This window comes from Salvelinus sp. IW2-2015, linkage group LG14 (genome assembly GCF_002910315.2).
Source record: "Salvelinus sp. IW2-2015 linkage group LG14, ASM291031v2, whole genome shotgun sequence".
Taxonomy (NCBI): domain Eukaryota; kingdom Metazoa; phylum Chordata; class Actinopteri; order Salmoniformes; family Salmonidae; genus Salvelinus; species Salvelinus sp. IW2-2015.
The window spans coordinates 13,212,140-13,236,020 of record NC_036854.1 but is presented as its reverse complement, the minus strand read 5'-3'; the positions used below and the strand labels follow the sequence as shown (position 1 = coordinate 13,236,020).

The 23,881-nt window shown below is 46.8% G+C and overlaps 1 protein-coding gene across 13 annotated transcripts in view; it reads left to right on the top strand.

Annotated features, from left to right (window-relative positions):
• The window catches only part of afdna (afadin, adherens junction formation factor a), a 133,992-nt gene that overhangs the window by 46,735 nt on the left and 63,376 nt on the right, over positions 1-23,881 (top strand). For 8 of the 13 annotated variants that reach the window (XM_024000588.2, XM_070446536.1, XM_024000582.3 and 5 more), the window contains exons 2-6: positions 15,691-15,886; positions 16,481-16,593; positions 18,625-18,779; positions 19,021-19,181; positions 23,178-23,335. In XM_024000588.2, the coding sequence (XP_023856356.1) occupies positions 15,691-15,886; positions 16,481-16,593; positions 18,625-18,779; positions 19,021-19,181; positions 23,178-23,335 (783 nt within the window). The remainder of the gene's footprint in view (positions 1-15,690; positions 15,887-16,480; positions 16,594-18,624; positions 18,780-19,020; positions 19,182-23,177; positions 23,336-23,881) is intronic. The other 5 variants (XM_070446537.1, XM_024000589.3, XM_024000590.2 and 2 more) reach the window with 1 other exon arrangement.

Sequence of the window (23,881 nt, the reverse complement as noted above, 5' to 3'; positions counted from 1 at the left end):
CTACTCTAAGTTCTCATAACAAAATACCCTTTCTTTAGTGAGACAGTGGTGAGTCAGGCTGCAATGGAGGCAAAGGAGATACACAGAGGAAGCATTGAAGCAAGCGGGGAGAGAGTTTAGTAGTACAGTGGTTCCAAACTTGGGGTCCGGGACCCATGTGGGACCCCCCAAAAAATTTACATAGGGTCCCCTGAGAGAGTCATTAATCCTATTAAACACATTAATAACATGTATTGTAGGGCCTCCCGGGTGGCGCAGTGGTCTAGAGCACTGCATCGCAGTGCTAGCTGCGCCACCAGAGTCTCTGGGTTCGCGCCCAGGCTCTGTCGCACAATTGGCATAGCGTCGTCCGGGTTAGGGAGGGTTTGGCCGGTAGGGATATCCTTGTCTCATCGCGCTCCAGCGACTCCTGTGGCGGGCCGGGCGCAGTGCGCGCTAAACCGAGGGGGGCGGGTGCACGGTGTTTCCTCCGACACATTGGTGCGGCTGGCTTCAGGGTTGGAGGCGCGCTGTGTTAAGAAGCAGTGCGGCTTGGTTGGGTTGTGCTTCGGAGGACGCATGGCTTTCGACCTTCGTCTCTCCCGAGCCCGTACGGGAGTTGTAGCGATGAGACAAGATAGTAATTACTAGCGATTGGATACCACGAAAATTGGGGAGAAAAGGGGAGAAAATGTAAAGAAAATAAAAAATAAAAATAACATGTATTCTATACCCATTTGAAGAGTCAACTAAGGGCCATTCACACTGTCGGATTTCACTTTCATGTCATTGTGTTGGAACAGCCTGTGGGACCAAATATTTTTWAAATTATAACGACAATTTAAATATAAAGACAATTTAATATTATGTACAATGAACAAAAATATAAATGCACCATGAAACAATTTCAAAGATTTTACTGAGTTATAGTTCATATAAGGTCAACATCATCAGTACTGACTTACCGCTCATGTATATCGTGAAACATGTATTATTGAGTAGAACTTGTAAGGTAATGATGAATACTAAGTTAGTTAATTTTGAGGTTGTGGCGATATACTGCCACCTGGTGGCGACTAGAAACAATTGCATAATAGGAACTATTACAAACTGATGGCCCTTGATAATAAATATTAGCTCTTGTGAATGTACTTGAAAGTTCTTGAATTTGACTTGCCGCTGTTTTGTACGAACCCCGAGTCTGATAAACACCGCTGAAAATAACGGGCCTGTGGGAAGTAGCCAGGGCTGTGTGTGAGATACAGGTGGGCTGTACCGTGTGGTTGGGTGTATAATCATATGGAATTGTGAGCCACTGGCTTGTTTTGTGTCTCTGGTAGCTGTGTCATGCTTTGGGATGACTGAGCATGTCTTTGTGGTTTCGACTGTAACAAAGCACGTTGTTTTCCCAGTTGCCCAGGTAGCGAGCCTGTTAAGATATGTGATGTGTTGTTCCATGGAGTCTGGTAGCTCTCATCACTTCTGCTCCCTAGGGGAACTCCTGTCTGATGGCTCCATGAACTAGGCAGAGCCTATTAAAAACCATTTAGACTAGTGTCATGCTCTTGGAGGAAGTGCGAACATAAGGCGATCTAGAATCCTTGACTCCTGAATTCCTTGACTCAATATGTGGATTTTTTTCATTCAAAAGTATGTAGACTGAAGTGTTGGGTTTTAAGGAAAATAAAGGGTGTGTGATGCAGAGGAAGTCCAGCCATCCGGCCTGCTGAGTCTTTCCATCCTGTCTGCTCCAGAGCATGTCCACACCCAGCGTCGCCAATGCCACACTGGTCTCTGGGCCCCAGCACTGTGTTAGCTGTTTGTGTGTGTGTTAGCTGTTTGTGTGTGTGTTAGCTGTTTGTGTGTGTGTTAGCTGTTTGTGTGTGTGTTAGCTGTTTGTGTGTGTGTTAGCTGTTGTGTTAGCTGGTGTGTGTTGTGTGTGAGCTGTGTGTGTGTGTGTGTGTTTAGCTGTGTGTGTGTTAGCTGTGTGTTAGCTTTGTGTGTCTGTGTGTGTTGTGTTGTGTGTTTGTGTTACCAAGCCTAGCCTGTTGAGAACACTGGGCCTCCTCTCTCTGGTGCCTGTCTCTCCTTAGCCCCTCAACACAGACTTTAATGGCAGGGTGATGACAACCACAGTCCACTACAGCCTTGTCATATGGAGGGGCTGCTGTGCCTCTCCTACTCTCCCCTTTTCTGCCAGTGTCTTTCTAGTGCGCCGCCTCCTCACCTCTACCGTCTCGATTCCACCTTCCTGTGTGTTAGTTGTCCAGGCGTTGTTAATGAGGCCTGGGGTCAGGGCCAACGGCTCCTGTTGTGTTTGTTCTGTGCTCCTGTAGCGTTATGCTGTTGCAAGCGCTGCTCTTGAACCAACATGAGGGCACAGGGCCATTATTGGATTCCTGTCCCCCCCCCCCCCCCCCAGAATCGACTCCTCAAAGTCCATAAAGCCACCGATTGAAGATGCTGCCCTGGGGCCTGTCCCCCTCCAGCCCTCTCCTCGCTCGCTCGCTCGCTCTCTCTCGCTCTCTCTCGCTCTCTGACTCCTGACTGTAAAAGGCAACTTTTGCTATTTTGGGGGGCAGTGTGCAGAGATGAGGGTGCGTGAGGGGAAGGCTGTGTCCTAACAAGCCCTGAGCAGCACAGTGGAGAGGAGAATGTACCTACTGAACACAACTCCTCGTCTGGCACCTTCCCTGAGAGAGATGGAGAAAGAGACGAGAGTGAGATGAAGGGAGAGCGAGACGGTGAAAATGAAAAACATAGGGAGTGAGGTGGATGCTCGCTCGCTCGGGTGGTGAGCCAGCAGTAACTACGAACACCGAAAAGACACAGGCCAGCCTGACTCCAGGACCTCTAATCTGTGCGGGTGCACAAACAGAACAGGCCTGCTAATTAGATTGTGATTTCCACTAGCCAGTGCCGTGCCCGCTACAGGTCACACTAGTAGGACAACAGTCAGCTCAAAGCTGCCTTGATTCCCAACTTCACAGTCCTAATACTAGCTAGTTTCTCCTCAAGAGCTTGACCCTTCATTTAAGCGGTGCTTCTGGATTGGTCCCCTTGTTTGTGGTTGTATTTGATTAGCTGCTCCCTCTGATTTAGTGACAGGGGCCAAGCTGCATGTGAGGACTGTGGTTTTGACAGCTGGGGACCCCAGATGTGGTAGCCGTGGTAACACATTTTACAGCTGCACACGCCTCATCTGCCCAGAGAAAATGGAGACAGACTACAGAGAAACACACACTCCGAGCCACATTTGGATGGATCATAGGACACCCGCTAGTGTCATATCAGGCCGAGGGGTTTCAATGGATGGGCTGCCATTGAAGGGATGATTTGATAGTTAAGAGGCTCTGAGATTAAGTCAAATGAGTTAGGCCATACACACGGCTGGAGATAACAACCCTGCTTATTACGTAGTGTGTTTGAGCTGGGGCCAGCCTAGGGCCAGCCTGGGGCATTGAACTACAGAGAGAGAGCTCCCTCCCTCTCCTGCGAACTTCAGCTCAGACATGAGGATTAGCCTTCACACCTCTCCTCAGTCCCGTCCCAGTGTGGCTCTGCTGCTAGGCTAGTCCTCTCTTCAGTCCCGTCCCAGTGTGGCTCTGCTGCTAGGCTAGTCCTCTCTTCAGTCCCGTCCCAGTGTGGCTCTGCTGCTAGGCTAGTCCTCTCTTCAGTCCCGTCCCAGTGTGGCTCTGCTGCTAGGCTAGTACTCTTCAGTCCCGTCCCAGTGTGGCTCTGCTGCTAGGCTAGTCCTCTCCTCGGGCCTGTACCAGGTGGACTCTGATGCCAGGCAGACACATCCCCCTCCCGTGTGACTCCTCATCAGCTACCTCTGCTCTGGCCTGTTTACTACTACCACAGACAAAAGGGGAAACCCAGACACATCACAGGGGGTATAAATCTTCCACTCACCGCCAAGGACAGAACATTGCACAAAATGGCTAAGCCTGAAAAAGATTACTTGACCCCTTTTCTCACCTGCTAGTGCCCTCAGTGTCAAAGTGCGGTGTTTGGAGACTAGGCCGAGCCCAGAGATGTGCTACCAAGCCATGTGTGTGAGGCAGACTGACTTTGTAGAGGTCTCCAACCCTGTGCTAACAGCTGTCGACAGGCCAGAGCTACAGATGCTGGGCTCGGCTGCCGTGCTCTTCTGGTCTGTCAGTGAGGCTGTCTATTCTGAATTTCTCTCTGTCACCACACCAGTCCATCATCCAGAGTGTCAGGGCTGTTTGATGTATATTTACACCCTCAGTTGTCCCATTGGTGTAAAGTACCTAATTAAAAATACTTTAAAGTACTACTTAAGTAGTTTTTTGTGGTGTCGGTACTTTACTTGACTATTTTGGACTACTTTTACTTCACTACATTCCTAAAGAAAATTATGTACTTTTTACTCCATACATTTTCCCTGACACCCAAAAGTACTAGTTACAATTTGAATGCTTAGCAGGACAGGAAAAAGGTGAAATCCATACAGTTATCAAGAGAATGTCCCTGGTCATCCCTACTGCCTCTGATCTGGTGGACTCACTAAACCCACATGCTTCGTTTGTAAATGATGTCTGAGTGTTGGAGTGTGCCCCTGGCTATCTGTAAATGATGTCTGAGTGTTGGAGTGTGCCCCTGGCTGTCAAAAAAAGCAATAAAAAAGGAAATTGTGCCGCCTGGGCTGCTAAATTATAAGGAATTTGATGTATAGTTTTTACTTTGTACTTTTACTCAAGTATGACAATTGAGTACTTTTTCCACCACGCTAAGTACATTTAAAATCGGATACTTTTAGACTTACTCGAGTAGTATTTTACTGGGTTACTTTTACTTGAGTAATTTTATATTAAAGTATCTTTTTACTTTTACTCAAGTATGACAATTTAGTACTTTTCCCATCTCTGTTTACAGCTTACTTACCTCCGAAAACAATGCAACTATCTAGGAAGTCAATGCTATCCATCTGGTCAGTCAGGCTGGCTGCAATCACRCACTAAAAAGCTACATAGCTTAATGCAACTTCATATCCTAATTCGGGAAAATGCAAGTTATGGATGGCAATGTTTTGTTTTGTTGAGGATTCCGTCTCTACGCAGGGAACAACCGAACACTGACCAATCAGTGCGGCTTTGAATGCTGCTAGGTTTCTTGTGGTTTGGCGAGGCTAATAAAGGACGCTGCCCTGCCGCAATTGTAATGACTAGATTGTTCCTCACTGCTAATATGTTAGTTCCTCACTGTTAATATGCTGGATGAACAATACTGTAGTTCAATTCTGTCCAAATGACAGTTGGTGTTGAAGTGGGATCCGGTGGGGTCTTAACAGCTGCTGTGTCAGCATACAGCAGCAGCTGTGTAGGGTGTTAAATCACTGGGCCTATAGCTCATCTTCTGGGCAAGGGGACTGACTGTCCATCCATGCCTGACCCAGTAGCCCCATGTCCCCAGAGGCCTCGTCATCCTCGATCACTATCTCCTAGCCCTTCTCCCCCTCGTGGGCATGGGACTGTGTCCGAGTGTCACACTGTGAATTCTGCTCCGAGTGAAGTGCTACTACTGCCCCAAGCATAATGTGCTGCGCCCCTCGGTCCCAGAGGACACATGAGGGAAAATGTAGTCTAGTGCTTTCATAACAGATTAAACTAGCTAGTAGTTATATGGATCTCAATTGAATGGAACTTAGTGATTATCTGGCCTCTTATTAAATGACATGATGCGAGTTACATGGAACATGCTGTGATGGCTTCTGAGCGAGACCGTTTGTTTTAGGCATTGAAATAGGTGACGTTAGATTGTAAGTTCACTCCAACAGTGTGTTGTCAGTATTCAACGAGCACAACTGGAGCAGTTTGAACAACTCTGACTGCTATTTTATGTCAGTGGTGGGAGTTGGAGCAGAGAAAAGCATCCACTCCTGGTGAATCGGGTTCAACCAGAGTCCCAATGGCTCAGTAACAGTGCAGAATGTGTGGGGGGGATTGACGGCATGCTCGCTAAGAGGTTCATACAGGGAGAGGTTCTCTGACTGACTGGAGAGGCCTGTCTGTTTCTGAGATGTGTGTGTTTGTCCGCTCCACCACACTGTCCTTCTGCAGCCTCAGCCTGTCCTGTTATCATGTTTACTGTATGGCTGTAATAAACACAAGCTCACTCTCGTGTGTGAGTGCGTGCGCGTCCAGGCTGCTCCCTCCATCACACACACTTCCGTCTCCACAGCTAAAAGAGGGTTGACTGTTTATTTGAGGACCAGGTGCTTTGCTCCTGCTGCAGCTGTGCTTCCTTCTCTCTGCACCTCTGGACAAGACAACGCTGTCTATATTTGATCCACTACGGGGTTATAGTCAGGTACACTAGACATACWWWWGTATGTGGACACCCCTTAAAATGTGTGGATTTGGCTATTTCAGCCACACCTGTTGCTGACYGGTGTATAACATCGAGAACACAGCCATAGACAAGCATTGGCAGTAGAATGGCCTTACTGAAGAGCTCAGTGACTTTCAACGTGGCACCGTCATAGAATGCAACCTTTTACAACAAGTCAGTTCTTTACATTTCTGCCGTGCTAGAGCTGCCCCGGTCAACTGTAAGTGCCCTTATTGTGATGTGGAAACGTCGAGGAGCAACAACGGCTCAGCCGTGAAGTGGAAGGCCACACAAGCTCACAYAACGGGAGTGCTGAAGAGCGTACCGGGTAAAAATTGTCTGTCCTCTGTTGCAACAATCACTACAGAGTTCCAAACTGCCTCTGGAAGCAATGTCAGCACAAGAACTGTTCGTCAGGAGCTTCGTGAAATGGGTTTCCATGTCCGAGCAGCCGCACACAAGCCTAAGATCACCATGCGCAATGCTAAGCGTCGGCTGGAGTGGTGTAAAGCTCSCCYCCATTTGACTCTGGAGCAGTGGAAACACTTTCTCTGGAGTGATGAATCACTCTTCACCATCTTGCAGTCCGACAGACGAATCTGGGTTTGCCGGATACCATGAGAACGCTACCTGCCCCAATGCATCCTGCCAACTGTAAAGTTTGGTGGAGGAGGACTAATGGTCAGGGRTGTTTTTCATGGCGCAGGCTKGGCCCCTTAGTTCCATTGAGGGAAATCTTAACGCTACAGCATACAATGGCATTCTAGACGATTCTGTGCTTCTAGCTTTGTGGCAACAGTTTGGGGAAGGCACTTTCCTGTTACAGCATGACAATGCCCCCGTGCACAAAGTGAGGTCCATACAGGAAATGGTTTATCCAGATTGGTGTGTAAGAACTTCACTGGTCTGCACAGAGCCCTGACCTCACCCCCARCCAACACCGACTGCGAGCCAGGCCTAATCCCCCAACATCAGGGCCCAACCTCACTAATACTCTTGTGGCTGAATGGAAGCAAGTCCCCGCAGCAATGTTCCAACATCTAGTGGAAAGCCTTCCCAGAAGAGAGGAGGCTGTTATAGCAGCAAAGGGGGACCAACTCCATATTAATGCCCATGATTTTGGAATGAGATGTTCGACGAGCAGGTGTCCACATACTTTTGGTCATGTCGTGTATTAGCCTCGTTTTTCCCCTTTTTAGGTTTTTAAAAAGCACACGTTTTAACACCAAGGGCAAGGCCAGTGATTTAACATTAGAGACAAATATAGATTTTTCTCTGCTTTCTGGCCTTTTTACTACATTGAAGGGAATTGAAAGTGCTCTAGTGCTGGAATTGAAAATTGTTGTACAACATTACCGAGCTTTTATGACTATCTCCCCTAGGCCCCAGGCCTGTTTAAAAAAAATAAGGAATTCATTCATGATGACTACATCGTTGTTCGTTCTCTCACCTCATGAGATCATGTGTTTTGCATGTCCCTCCCATGGCCTCATCTGTGTTTCCCCTGTTATGACTGGCAACTATTATGACAGATGGCCCGTATCTCTGTAGAGAGACAGGAGGAGGAGGAGCTGCATGGCTCGTAGCTAGATAATTCTTCCTTGGTGTGGAGAGGCCTGGCATATTGCAGCGTTACAAAAACGCACTCGGGAGTGTAAAGGTTGCTTAGATCTATACACATAATGACACGTCCTATAGGTATGTCTCTGACTGGGTCACTGCACCCCCCTTCTTAGCTCTCCCCTGTCTCTCTCCAGCCGGTGTACTGGCTTTAAGAGCTGTGTTTATACAGGGCATTTCTCTGGTCCTCTGCTATGTAAACTCTGCCCTAAATTCCATTTCACAGGGACTTCTCTACCCTCTCTTCTCCGTCACTATCTGATGGAGAACACCTGGGAAATGCCTAATCTTGCCTCGCTGCAGAGATGACACAAGGGGTATCTTCCTTCTCCTCTCCTTTAAACCTCAGCCAGCTCACTGACTGACTGAGCCTCGGCTCTTTCATGTGCTGGACTCAGTTAAGACACAATCTAGCCTCTCATTGCCAGAGTGAAATCTGCTGCGGCATATCGCTCTCATTCTCAACCAAGTCACAGCAGGACTATTAGCATTAGAAGCAGCACTGTCTGTGTTGTATGTACAGTAGTATATTTCTCCATGTTGGTCCCTGGCCCTACAGTAGCTGTGACTGTGTAGATCCTCCAGTCTGTCCAGTCAGAGCCTTGGGGAGCTTGGTGAAATGCTTTATTTCCCTGTCATGCAAAGCAGAGAGATTGATGTAATGCTTGATTTTCCCAGCCAATCCCCTGCCTGCTCTCCTCCCAGCCAGCCAATCCTCTGCCTTCTCTCCTTCCAGCTAGCCAATCCCCTGCCTGCTGAGTGCTCTCCTTCCAGCCAGCCACTTGGCAGAAATCGTCACGTCTCTCACGAGAAAGGGAGAGGAGTGGAGGAGAGAGAAAGGAGGCTAGAGGAAGAGTGACAGCCTCCATCTAGTGTTACCAGTGGGCATGATATGTGTGCAGGGAGCTGGGTGGGGCTTGCTGGATGGATGTGGCTGTGGTGATGGTGGATGATGTGTCTATGTGATGATTACAGCAGTAGATGGATCAGGTTGCCTCAGCTGATTCTAGGTCTGTGGTAACGTGGCTTTCTCGAACCCCTCCATTACTCTGCTGACAAGGTCAGGCTGTTTTGTGTGTATGTTCGAGGTTTGGCTCATGCTGACACCCACACAGTCTGTGCAGTTAATCCTAGACACCGACCTGACTGCTAGAGGAGTGACTTTGATTTCTCCTGGCATGCTGCAGGCTGAGGATGAAGAGGATGGAGGAAGAAGAAAGGTGCTGCTGAGAATGGATGACTGTGTATGTCTGTCTCCAGGGCCTGAATCTTGGTCTTGACAAAGGTCAACCTGACTGCAGTTACTATGCCAAATAGAGGTTTAGCAGGGGTGTTTGTTTAACCATGTTACCATGGCAACCGCTCCCTCCTGTCTGTTTCTCTCTCCACTTCCTCCCCTGTGGCCCTCCGTGGTCTGGTCATGTGACCAGGGTCAGTGCTTCGCTTGGCGGTGGTTAGTGATAGCCTAGGCAGGCAGAGTGTGGTTTCGTTTGCCCATCAGTTAGGCAGGCTGTTTGCCAATCAGTTAGACTACTATGGCGCCTTCCTCCATCCCTCTCCCCACTGGCCCAGTGCAGTTCTGACTGGAGCCAGTCAGATTAGACTACTAATGGATTAGATGAATGCTGACACAGGCAGGAAGCTGTCGGGCCCCTCAGACATGTCAGTCCCATGCTGTAGTCCAGAGGCCCAGTGTGTGCGCGCGCGCACACACACACGCTCACTATCACACAACCCTTCTCCTCGTCCCCTGCCTCTCTCCCCACTGCTGGGGAAAAGTGGAATGAGGATGTATATGAAATGGGGTTAATCCATATAGGTCTGTATTGCCTGTCTATTTGCTCAAGGTTTCTCATGTCAGATGAATCGGGTCAATGCAAGTCGTGTTAAGATAGCATTACTTTAGATAGTAAAGCTACACTGGGCTTTATAGGGCGGTGGGTTTATCGTCTGACTAGGACTGCAATCATTCAGATCATGTAGGATTTAAAAAAGGKCACATCTGGCATCGAACGGATTCTATTATTGTCATATACACTGAGTGTACAAAACATTAGGAACACCCGCTCTTTCCATGACAGACTGACCAGGTTGAGTCGAAGTGAAAGCTATGATCCCTTATTGATCCACTGCAATCGGTGGAGATGAAAGGGAGAAGACTGGTTAAGGATTTTTAAGCTTTGACAATTGAGACATAGATTGTGTATGTGTTCGGAGGGTTCAGAGGGTGAGTGCCTTTGAACGGGGTATGGTAGTAGGTGCCAGGAGCACCGGTTTGAGTGTGTGAAGAACTGCAACACTGCTGGGTTTTTCATGCTCAACAGTTTCCTGTGTGTATCAAGAATGGTCCACCACCCAAAGGACATCCAGCCAACGGCAGGCCAGTGGTAGAAAACACGTCATTGATGAAAGAGGACAAAGGAGGCTGACACATCGTGCAGAGCCACAGACGGGCTACAGTTAAKCTGASAGTCCAGTACAACATTGCTGCCCAAAGACCCATAAAAGAATGAACAACTCGTCGTACCTTGACACGTGGTGTATGGTAGTCGACGACCTTAGTGCCACTTCTTCCAGCAAAAATCAAGCAACTTCGGTTGCAGTGGGCTAAGGAACGAAAACACTAGACACTGGGGAATTGGAAAAACATTGCCTTGTCCGATGAATCCCGGTTCCTGATGTTTAATTTTTTWATTTMATTTATTTCACCTTTTTTTAACCAGGTAGGCCAGTTGAGAATAAGTTCTCATTTACAACTGCGACCMTGCCAAGATGGAGCAAAGCAGTGTGACAAAAACAACAGTTACACATAAACAAACGTACAGTCAATATCACAATAGAAAAAATATATGTACAGTGTGTGCAAATGTAGGGAGGTAGGCAATAACTAGGCCATAGAGGTGAAATAATTACAATTTAGCATTAATACTGGAGTGATAGATGTGCAGATGATGATGTGCAAGTAGAGATACTAGGGTGCAAAAGAGCAAGAAGATAAATAACAATATGGGGATGAGGTAGTTGGGTGCGCTATTTACAGATTGGTTGTGTACAGTGATCGGCTCTGACAGCTGATGCTTAAAGTTAGAGAGGGAGATGTACGACTCCAGCTTCAGTGAWTTTTTTTTTMTTGTTGCGGCAATTTGTTCCAGTCATTGGCAGCAGAGAACTGCAAGGAAAGGCGGCCAAAGTAAGTGTTGACTTTGGATGACCAGTGAAATATACCTGCTGGAGCGCATGCTACMGGTGGGTGTTGCTAAGGTTGACCAGTGAGCTAAGGTGGGGCTTTACCTAGAAAATACTCATAGATAACCTGGAGCCAGTGGGTTTGGCGYCGAGTATGTAGCGTAGGGCCAGCCAACGAGAGCATACAGGTCGCAGTGGTGGGTAGTATATGGGGCTTTGGTGACAAAACAGATGGCACTGTGATAGACTGCATCCAATTAGTTGAGTAGAGTGTTGGAGGCTATTTTGTAAATGACATCGCCGAAGTCAAGGATTGGTAAGATAGTCKGTTTTATGAGGGTATGTTTGGCAGCATGAGTGAAGGAGGCTGTGTTGCGAAATAGGAAGCCGATTCTAGATTTAAGTATGGATTGGAGATGCTTAATGTGAGTCTGGAAGGAGAGTTTACAGTCTAACCAGACACCTATGTATTTGTAGTTGTCCACATATTCTAAGTCAGAACCGTCCAGAGTAGTGATGCTAGTCAGGCGGGCGGGTGCAGGCAGCAATCAGTTGAAGAGCATGCATTTAGTTTTACTAGCATTTTAAAAGCAGTTGGAGGCCACGGAAGGCGAGTTGTATGTTTCATGCTGATGGGAGGCATGCAGGCTGGTCAACATTGCAGGCTGGTGGTGGTGTGGGGTGTTTATTCATGGCACACATTGGGCCCCTTGATAAAAGTGCAGCGAAGTTTGTACACCACAGGATATTTGATCATCGCCAATCGGGTTCATCCCTTCGTGGCAGCAGTTTATCCATCTGCAAATTGTTTTTTTCCCAGCAGGATAGTGTCCCATGTCACAAGGCTAGGATTGTCCAGGAATGGTTCCACGAACATGACAGGGAATTCGGCTTACTGGAGTTACTTACTGCCCAGTCACCAGGTCTCAATCCAGTTGATGAGATGGAACAACCTATTCGGAGTAGAGATCCACTACCAGCCAACTTGACACAACTGTGGAACGCATTGTAGTCAACACTGGCCAGCATTCCTGTGGAACGCTTTCAACACCTTGTAGAGTCCATGCCTGACAAATTGAGGCTGTTCTGAGGGGAAAAAGGTYGTGCAACGCAATATTAGGAAGGTGTTCCTAATGTTTTGTACACTGTATTTAAAACTGGTCTCTGTCTACATTGTTTGTAACTTGAGATAAAAGCAATACTAGTGAACCTGCATCTGGTCCAGAGGTAGACAGACATGTTCCTGTGCTGATGAAAGTGCCTTTACTCCTCTGCTCTCGTCTTATGGGGAGCTGAACTGTACAMGCATATTGAGTCAGGGTGGACTGAATTCCCCATGGGATTGTTAACATCCAGACCTCATCATGGAGTGGCTAACAAGCCTTCGTTGATTACAGTCCTGCTTTGTTACTGTTCAAATGACCTGCCAGTGTACATTGACATTGCAGTGCCACCTGTTGGGCTGATGGGGAACTGCATATTTAAATGGGAAAGATAAGGGATGTGGTGAAAAGCAATCTATTATTACTAAATTAGTCATGTAACTCCTTTTGCTTGTTGCAATTCTCATTTCAAAATACTTGAAATGATTTCGTCAGAGATATGGTTTACTGTGGTGTCTACAAATGGAGCTTTTCTTTCAAGCTCTAGCATATTGTTGTCTGCATTGATGTCAGTTGATTGATGTTAATCACACTGTACGTGCAGTAGACTGGCCGTCGTCATAACTTCAGCACTGTCTCTCAAACCCATCAGTCTGCTCTGCAGTCCTGGACCCAAGACAAGTCTCTATTGTTACATTCAATCACCAGCCAGGTCCAGAGAGCCTCCCTGGCCTGATCAGCTATAGTTTTAGTATCCTTCTAATATCCCCCATCCCACTCTTTAATATCTCTCCTCCACATGGTTTTCCAGAAGGCCGGGTGAGGATGAAAGCAGCCATATTTCTGCCCCGGGACAGAGGAGTGTGGGGGCCATAAATCAGCAGACTAACGCTGCGCTTCAGGAGGCAGGGAGATTTTGGGAATGTGAAGCGAGTCGAGAGATGAAAGGAGCTATAATGGAGTGAAGCTGATTTATCACCTCTGCTATGAGACTCGGGTCAGGCCTCTGTCAGAGAGAGACTAGTCAGTCTGGGCCCCTCGGAGCAAAGAGTAGACTCTGTTTAGAGGTAAAGTCCGTGACTATATACAGTCAGCATGCAGAGAGCCTCACCACAGCTCTCGCCTTTCTGCCTTTTGTTAAGTTGACTCCTTTAACTTCAAGGACATTGCTGCCTGTGTATGTCTATTTTGCATGGTCAGTGAGTGGGAATGAGACTCATCATGACTCAGGGCTGTGTTTCTTGTAATAGGAGGGAGGGTGTGTGTGAACTGAGCTCTCCCAGGTMCATTCTGGGTCTGTAAATAAACCAATAGATTAACCCCTAGTCACAGGTTAGGAATGAGGTCATATAGATATCTTTGTGCGACTCTTTCTTAATATTCCCCTCACACACACAACACTCACCCGTTTTCACACACATACACCATATTGAACAGGGGGTTTTATGAGGTTTTCTCAGAGGTGAGGAAACACACGGTGACTCCTGACATCCATTGTTCTGGTTGGCCTGACATCACTCATTCCTCCCGCTCTCATTGGCCGAGAATGAGTGTCCGTGGCCCATGAGCCCCTGGGGTGAGGCTGATGTGATGTCACATGCTGAGGGATTGGACACAGCTGACATGGAAAACCAGATAATACTGGACCAGTGGACTGCCCAATGGAAGATGATCACATGGCTTTTTATTGTTTGGGTATAAATATCATGTGACCTGTGAGTGCTGTGTAATGTTGTCCCTGGCTTCACCTGTGTGGAGTGCAGTTGTCACGACAAGGTCCTGTGTGATCATGTAGGGCTATTTCTGTTCTTAGCTGAACAGACTCTGAGAGGAGCGCTGAAGTGTAGTCTGCCTGGGAGAGGAGCAGGTAGGCTGAGCTGGCTGGGTTTCACACACACACACACACACACACACACACACACACACACACACACACACACACTGCTGCTACCTGCACACCTCCCATCATTTTAGGTCATATGATAAGTATTAGTAGGCCTGTCTGTCCTCCTGCCCCCGACTCTCTCCTAAGGCCCCCCGACTCTCTCCTAAGGCCCCCCGACTCTCTCCTAAGGCCCCCCCGACTCTTCTCCTAAGGCCCCCCCGACTCTCTCCTAAGGCCCCCCCCCGACTCTCTCCTAAGGCCCCCCCGACTCTCTCCTAAGGCCCCCCCGACTCTCTTCTAAGGCCCCCCGACTCTCTCCTAAGGCCCCCCCGACTCTCTCCTAAGGCCCCCGACCTCTCTCTAAGGCCCCCCCGACTCTCTCCTAAGGCCCCCCCGACTCTCTCCTAAGGCCCCCCCGACTCTCTCCTAAGGCCCCCCGACTCTTAGCTCTAAGGCCCACGAACTCCTCTCCTAAGGCCCCCCCGACTCTCTCCTAAGGCCCTTTTTATAATGATAACACTGGAGTTACCACCAGCCTACATCCTGTCTAAACTGTCCACAAAAGGCCGGTTTAGCTAGAAATGACAGGCGCCTCATAGATGCAGATCGTTGCCACTTGACCAAGGGCGGTCTCCGAGCTTGACGTGGTCAGGGGTCTAGGTGTGGTGGGAAATGAGCTCTGTATGATATTATTGTAGAAGTCGGCTCTGCTATTAGACGCGACAGTTATAGCTAAGTCAAATTTGATTGGTCCCATACACAAGCGAAATGCTTGCGTTCCTAGCTCCAGCAGTGAGGTAGTATCTAACAATTCACAACAATACACACATCTAAAAAATAAAAGAATGCATTTAAGAAATTTTGAATTATTAGGAAGAGCAATGTCAGAGTCCGGAGTATAAATATATATGTATATACTGTGTGTGTGATGTATAGACATTATGGACAGTATGTGGATAGAATATGTAGTACAACTGAAGAATACGTGGATATAATAGTATATGTACAGCAATAGTTAAATAGGATGGCCTTGACTAGAATACAGTATGTAAACATTATTAAAGTGACCAGTGATTCCATGTCTGGATACACATCCTGGCTAAGCTCATATTGCTCAATCATTGTAGCTACAGAGCGCCTGCTTCTCTATTGTACAGACAAATAAGGAGAGCAGGTTCCTCCAGCGTCTTCTCTCTCTCTTCCCTCTCCATCTCTTTCCTTTTATCCTTCTCTCTCCGTGGTGAGTTAGAAACAGGAGCAGCTATCCCCCGACTACCGTCCTCTCCTCTTTCCATTACTTCTTATCATGTCCCAGAAATATCTCCTCGCTCAAATATCAGCTGCAGGTTGGTTATGAGGTTACTGTTGTCAAAATAAGGCTGCGTTCAACAAAATAATATATATTTTTACTCCGGGGGATAAATGTGATTTTTCAAGACGCTCAGTGTTGGTGTAGCATGAAGTGTTTGTTATGAAAGTGTGAGAGAGGAAGGAAGAAGCCAAACTTGGCCCTTCAGCTGTGAAGGAAACGAATGACCTCTCATCTTTCCTCTCTTTCAGGACTTGGAGTTCCACGGCGTGATGCGTTTCTACTTCCAGGACCGCGTGGCGGGGAACTTTGCCACCAAGTGCATCCGCGTGTCCTCCACGGCCACCACTCAGGACGTCATCGAGACGCTGGCCGAGAAGTTCCGGCCCGACATGAGGATGCTCTCCTCGCCAAAATACTCCCTCTACGAGGTCCACGTCAGCGGGGGTGAGTGGAAGGATGGGTGTGTGTGTTGCGGTGGGTTGTTTAGTAAGTAGACCAAGGGTATTGAACGGGTATTATGGTCGATCACACCTAGCATTAGACTGCTAACATTCAACATCAGGTTGCTTATTTGTTTGGATATGTGGTTTTGACAATCTGCTTTGAGTTAGCCACTCTGTTGGGGTCACAAGACAAAGACTGTTAGCCTGCGCCACAGAGAAGCCAGGAGAGCAGGGTCCAGCTCCCATGGTGCTTAATGTGACCTTGAGATCAGCAGCCCTCAGTCCAGGCTTTGATATGTCTTCATATTGAGAGAGGAAGAGTGTGTACTGTACAGTTGTGCTTTTCTTCTCGCACAGTGGTGAAAAGTTCATTTAGGCCTGCTTTTATATAGTAATATTTAAAATCTCCGCAGTCCTACCACATTTGCCTATGTCATTCATTAATGCTTTATCCTAAGCTTATTCTAATGTTTATTTATGTTAAATTAGAGTATATAGCCCAGAGCTCACTAAGCTGGCTGGGTGTGGGTTAACTGGTGTGGGTTAACAGGGTGTAAAGCAGTGTGTTAAGTGGTAGACTCCCCCTCTCTGGCAGAAGAACGGAAGCTGGACCTGGATGAGAAGCCACTGGTGGTGCAGCTCAACTGGAACAAAGACGACCGCGAGGGACGCTTCGTCCTCAAGAATGAGAACGACATCATCCCCAAGGTGAGTGACGACAACAGCAGCAGCAGCAAGGAGCAGAGCGTCTTAGGCAAGCCTGGCTTCCAGTATGCTTCTGCTAGACATCAAGCAAGTACTGGGCTATATGTTGTGATTTGGGGATTCCTGGGAATGTGCGTTACATCATTGGAAAATAACAAGGGACCTATTCTATTCTTAGATGTGGCCATCAGTGAAATGACTCAAAACTGCTGCACAGCAGGACCTTTGCTATGATAACACTATCAGATTGCTCTGCAGAACTGTAACTAAATACCCAACCATCAAATCCACTGCTATGATCTTGTTAGTCTATATTTCATTAGAGGATTAAAGGAACTGACTGCTCAATGTGTTGATGTGCATCCTGGCTCTGATACAATGAAGTGCCTCCTTCTCAGACTTCTGGCTCTGATACAATGAAGTGCCTCCTGCTCTGAGACTTCTGGCTCTGATACAATGAAGTGCCTCCTTCTCCGAGACTTCTGGCTCTGATACAATGAAGTGCCTCCTGCTCCGAGACTTCTGGCTCTGATACAATGAAGTGCCTCCTTCTCAGACTTCTGGCTCTGATACAATGAAGTGCCTCCTGCTCCGAGACTTCTGGCTCTGATACAATGACGTGCCTCCTGCTCCGAGACTTCTGATACAATGAAGTGCCTCCTGCTCCGAGACTTCTGGCTCTGATACAATGAAGTGCTCCTGCTCCGAGACTTCTGGCTCTGATACAATGAAGTGCCTCCTGCTCCGAGACTTCTGGCTCTGATACAATGAAGTGCCTCCTGCTCCGAGACTTCTGGCTCTGATACAATGAAGTGCCTCCTGCTCCGAGACTTCTGGCTCTGATACAATGAGTGCCTCCTGCTCCGAGACTTATAAAATGAAGTGCCTCCTGCTCCGACTTCTGATACAATGAAGTGCCTCCGCTCCGAGACTTCTGATACAATGAAGTGCCTCCTGCTCCGAGACTTCTGATACAATGAAGTGCCTCCTGCTCCGAGACTTCTGATACAATGAAGTGCCTCCTGCTCCGAGATTTCTTTAGTGCTCTTTAGCACCCTAGAGAGATGCAACGGTTTTATTTTATACTTGACCTCGAGTACCTCAGCTCCCCGAACCTCTTTCCATTTCCTCAGCCAAATGTGTTTCTCCCCCTGGCCTCGGATAAAAAGCTGTAGTGTGTGTGGGGGGGCGTTTGTGTGTGAGATGTGAATGAGTTATGTGTGTTTCATCTCTTGGGATGAGTGGCTACACTCTGACCAGTGTGAGGATAATCAACCACCTCTGCCCAGGGGAGCAGTAAAGATCTTTTAAACACACACACAATTCTCCTACCCAGTCTGAAAGGGTCTTTTAACTCATCACTCCAGTCATCACAGGGGAAGCAGATCTTAAACTACATTTATCTCCTCTTAGTGGCAGCACCTCTCCTCGCCTCCTAAAAGCATCTGCTACTAGAGGTACATAGAGGGCTCCCCAAAAGGCTTTTAGGCTGAAATGTGTGAGCGTGTTGAGTGAGTGATAGGAGATCAGGAGTGCTTTTGGGGAGTGGAAGAGATGCAGTCTTCTCAGAAGAGTCCCCTGCTCAGCTATTTGACAGTTCAGTTCTGGAACACTAGAAGGCTTTAACACATCTAATGCTTTATGGGGATTTAGACTCCAACTGATCCCCTCTGAAAAGGCTCTCGCTCTCTCTGCTTTCTATGGCCAATTCAGTTCAAATTTTGGCTTTTGATTGAACTCTGACCCTGTTGTTCTGTCTGTCAGCTGATGGTTTTATTCGGCTAGTTGGTAGAGTGGTGCCCAGACCCCTAGGCCTCAGGCTCTAGGTGTTAAGTAGGCCCCGTTCCAACTCTGTGTGGAGGCCTAGGGTCACTGAGTCCTAAGGCCCTAGCCCAGCCAGTCCCCCTCTGGGGCCCCCTAATACCAATGATTGCCTTAATAAAACACTTAGTAACAAACCTCACACCCTCTCACCTATCGTAACCTTTCCCCTTGTCTGTCTCTCTCGCTTTCTCTTGTTCTCTCTCGGAACAGAAGATGCAGAGCAACGGGCCAGAGAGGGAGAAGGAGGGAGTAATCCAGAACTTCAAACGGACACTGTCCAAGAAAGAGAAGAAGAAGGAGAAGAAGAGAGAGAAGGAGGCTCACATTGCGGACGGAGATGAGCAAGCACTGAACAGAGAAGATGGGTAAGGAGGGCAATGTCACTTGTAGCTTATTTATATATATGTATATATGTGTATATATGTGTATATATGGGTATATTAATATATATATATATATATATATATATATATATATATATATATATATATATATATATAGTACTGCTAGTGTATGAAGAAGTAACCTGCATGGTAAAGTAAATATATTTCTTTGAGTAGGTTTGCAGTGAAGTACTTCTGAGTGTTGTTTCTCCTGCTCCTCCAGAGAGAACTCCAGACTGGCAGCAGAGGTGTACAAGGACATGCCGGAGAACAGCTTCACCAGGACCATCTCTAACCCCGAGGTGGTGATGAAGAGGAGGCGGCAGCAGAAACTGGAGAAGAGGATGCAGGAGTTCCGCAGCAGCGACGGCAGGCCAGACTCGGGTAAGGTCCTGGGACTCCTGGATCTATCAATTTAGAATGTGTTACTTTTATTTGAAAGGACACTGTGATAGCTAAGCCGTTTTTAGTGTGTGTGAGAGAGCGAGATATACCTATCGGCCAGTCCAAAGCCATTGTCTCTGGTCCCGGTCCTATCTGTTGCCAATGGAGAACACCCGGTCTCCATACTGTAATTACATAAGGCCTGGGCCAGACAGAGCAGGGGGCCACTCTAATCCGCTTTAGCCCATGTCCTCAGTGAACACCACACACTGGCTGGCACTGCCAGGCCTCACATCTTGTTCCCAATGGCTTACAGCCCTCTGCCAACCATGGGAGGGACCACTAAAAATGTCCGTAGGATTTTTTTTTCTTCTCATCTCCTCCCTCCGTAGTTTTTCTTTTGCAGCTCCTTCTCTGTATCCCAAATCTGTTTTGGTCAAGTGGTGATGCTATGACATAACTGTTTTAAAAATGCGTTGATCTCAAGTGTTATTTAGAAGAAGTAAAAACATTTGTTTTTAATCTAGTTTAATCTGATCCTAGATCTGAGGTTAGGGGCAACTTTCTACCTCTGGCCACTTCTTTAATTAGACTAGCTTCTTAGAGGCACATGAGGGGAGGGCTTCTTTTGATTTATAGTTAATCCATGAGGTGCTCTTTGATCATTGGGTGAAATACTATGGAACAAACAGAAGTTGATGCWGCATAGTAAACTGCCGTTGTGCAAGCAAACTTACAGAAGTAATCAAGGTACTCTCATGTAGTGAAAAAATGTAAAAGCCTTTAATGTATTACGGCTAGGCAGGGCAAAAATAAAWAAATAAATAAATAAAAAACGTCTTGTCGCAGCTACAACAGCCTTRCTCAGGGTGACAAAGAATAGTGGCGGACAAACATGTTTATATCGCAACTCTCACAGGAKGTGACTCAATTCTTTGTAATTGATAAAGGGGAAAAAACACATTCAAGAAACAAAGAGGAACAAAATAAACATGGGATAAGGAGAGTGCAACACCACAAATGAAATGTAATATCGTTAAAGGAAAAAACAAACGGTATACGAGCTCATGTTAGCAGACTTCTGAATAGAGAACAACAAAATGAAGAACAAAAAAATTCAACATCTCTTACAGGAATGGAGAATACTTAATTTCCTCGTTTAGACCTGGCAATGCAGTGGCCCTTATTCTAAAGATCCAGTTTAAAGATCCCTGTCCTTGAGCCTTCTCTTAGTACGTCCTATGTAAAAGCACCCACATGGGCACTCCAGCCACTACATCAACACATGTGGTGTTGCACTTGACAGATTCTAGGTCCCTGAACAGATTTGTTTTTACAATGTGATTGCAGTTACCACATGGGAAGTTGCCTGTGGGCTTGGGGAGCCAACTTGGCTTAGTTACGCGGGTGAGTTCGCTGCGCACCAACTTATCCTTGAGGGTAGGGGCCCTTCTGTAGGAAAATGCTGCCGGTTCAGAGAACACATCGACTTATGGTCACTTTCAATGATACTCCAATTGCGTTGAATGATATCCTGAACCCGGCTACCTCTTCGCTGAGGCGGGTCAGAGAGTAGATTTAGTTTGGGGGTTTGAAGCCTGTGGGTGTGTTTTGAGAAGTCTTTCTCTTTCCAGAGATTTAGCTTTGGTGAGAGACTTGTTTAACACTAGTTTTGCATCCCTGTTGCTGAAACCTAGAATGCATTTCCACAGCTTTTCCCTCAATCTTCCTCCCTGTCAACAAATACGGCGCAGCCTTTGAATTGAAATTGTCTGAAGGGAATGTTCTTAATCAGACTAGCAGGGTGAAAACTGGCCGCCCTGAGCATAGTATTGCGGCGCGTACTTTTCCTGTAAATGTTGGTGTGGAGTGAGCCACCAGAAAGTACATTTCTATTTGACTGTATTCTAAACTCAGTTTCAAATTCCCATTGAGGGAATTAACCTATTTATGGAATTATAACCATTCATTTTCGGTTCCAGAGAACACAAAAAAATGTATCTACCATACCATTTTGTAACATAAAATCGTTAGCAGAACAGAGAATAAACTTCTCTTCCCAAAGTCCCATAAATAAGTTTGCATAGTTTGGAGCGACTCAAGCGCCCATAGCAGTCCCCTTCTGTTGTCTGAAGAGCTGGTCCTGGAAAAGGAAAATGTTGTTTAGCAAATTTGTTGTTAACTGACTTGCCTAGTTAAATAAAGGTTAAAGTAAAAAAATATAAAATAAAAGGAAAATGTGTTAATTGAAGGAGAAAGTCAGCAGGGGGCATACTTTCCTCTGGCCTTAGTTGGAGATGATGCTTAAAAGCCTCCAGACCGTCATTGTACAATATTGGTGTAAAGAGACACTACGCTGACAGACACAGCAAACCTTCTTGCCACAGCTCGCATTGATGTGCCATCCTGGATGAGCTGCATTACCTGAGCCACTTGTGTGGGTTGTAGACTCCGTCTCATGCTACCACTAGAGTGAAAGCACCGCCAGCATTCAAAAGTGACCAAAACATCAGCCAGGAAGCATAGGAACTGAGAAGTGGTCTGTGGTCACCACCTGCAGAACCACTCCTTTATTGGGGGTGTCTTGCTAATTGCCTATAATTTCCACCTTTTGTCTATTCCATTTGCACAACAGCATGTGAAATGTATTGTCAATCAGTGTTGCTTCCTAAGTGGACAGTTTGATTTCACAGAAGTGTGATTGACTTGGAGTTACATTGTGTTGTTTAAGTGTTCCCTTTATTTTTTTGAGCAGTGTATTTGTCCCTCCCCCATAAAATATCTGTCACACTGTGAACGTTGTCATTCTCAGAAAGCCATGTAATGGCTTCATTTTCTTGTTTAGTGAGATTACCTCTGTACACCTTATTCCTGTGTTCAAGTAGTTTATCGACATTGCGAGACATTTTTTTGGGTGAAGGCATTAAGGCAAAACATTGTTGTTAACTGGGAAAATGGTGGACTTGTTTGAAAACGAGGTTTAGGAATGGCATCTTGCTTCTGGAAGGCTGACCTTGCCATGGTATTGTAAGGCTGTTGCTTATACCAAAGCTTCATGTGCATTTTCCAATAGAATTTGATGCTGGTCTACGATCGATGTTGGTGGTAGTATTGGGTGATTTTTCTTTTTAGGTAAAAATGTTTTTCTCTGTTCAAACGTTTGCTAACGTGAGCTCCTGTACACAGATCGTTTTTTCCTTTTATGATTTCTGTGGTGTTGCATTCTCATTATCCCATGTTTWTTTTGTTCATCTTTGTATCTTGAATGTGTCCCCCCCCCAAGTTTGTTTCCTTTATCAATTACATATGGTAAAGAATTGAGTCACTTCCTGTGAGAGTTGCGATATAAACGTGTTTGTCCACCACTATTCTTTGTCACCCTGAGGAAGGCTGTTGTAGCTGCAACGAGACGTTTTTATTTATTTTTGCCCTGCCTAGCCGTAATACATGAAAGGCTTTTACATTTATTCACTACATGAGAGCGCCTTGATTACTTCTGTAAGTTTGTTTGAACAACGGCAGTTCCTGCATGATAAAAATTACTATCCAGCATCAACTTATCAGACTTTCTCCTATTGAGTGATATCCAGACCTCAGATGTTATGTAATCTGGAGGCCTGAACCATAAGCCCTCTGGTCTTCTCTGCTGGTTCACTCCCAGCTAAAAACCCCTCTATCTGACATGGACATAAACCCCCTTCCCACTTCCTCCTCAGTCTCTCTCTCTCTAGTCCCAGTCCAGAGGAGTAAAGCCCTGTGTGAAATGGGCAAGCGTCCTAGACCTACAGCCCTGTCTGTTAACTCCGAGCCAGTCTGTAGTCTGATAGAGAGAGAAAAGAAAGTGTGTGTGACAGAGTGCTGATGGTGAGGTATGCTGCTATGTGGAATATTTCTGCAAAAGGAAAACAAAATATATTGAGTACAGATGTGGCACAATAAAATGAATTTGTCACGTGCTGTGTGTGTGCTACTCCAACGCCTGTTTCTGTCTCTTAGGGGGGACGTTAAGGATCTATGCAGACAGTCTGAAGCCCAACATCCCTTATAAGACCATCCTGCTGTCTACTACAGACATGGCAGACTTTGCTGTGGTGGAGGCCCTGGAGAAGTACGGCTTGGAGAAGGAGAACCCCCGGGAGTACTGCATCGCCAGGGTAAGAGTCCGCACCCCATCCCTTACCAAGAACAACTAGACCTTACTCTCCCCCGTTGGAAGCCAACCGTGGTCCTGGAGAGCTTTCATTCCGACCCAGCACCAACCCGCCTGATTCAACTCTGTGTCTCATCCAGCCATCCATACTCTTCCTAGTCGTCTGTCAGATTAAAACAGGAAAGGGACTGTTGACACAGTCTTCGGTTTGGTTGTAATTTAATTGCTTTTCTTCAAAGTGCCAGGCCAGCAGGTGTGTGTGTGTGTGTGTGTGTATGGAGTCCCGGGAAGGGATGACAGAGTAGCAGCAGAATGGCTGGCCTAATCTCTCCTGTCACCATGTGACAGACATCTCCACGCTAAAGCGCTGACCTTCGCCGCCACACGCCTCCTATCCCTGCCGCCTGACAGCTCCAGTCACAGCCAATCACATTCAGTTCCCCCTCCCTCCCTCTCTCCAGCCTTCCATCCGCCTCTCAATTATACACCTGTCGTTAATATATACAACATCAAACTGCTGTGACCAGACATGGACAGCGCATGTTTCTCA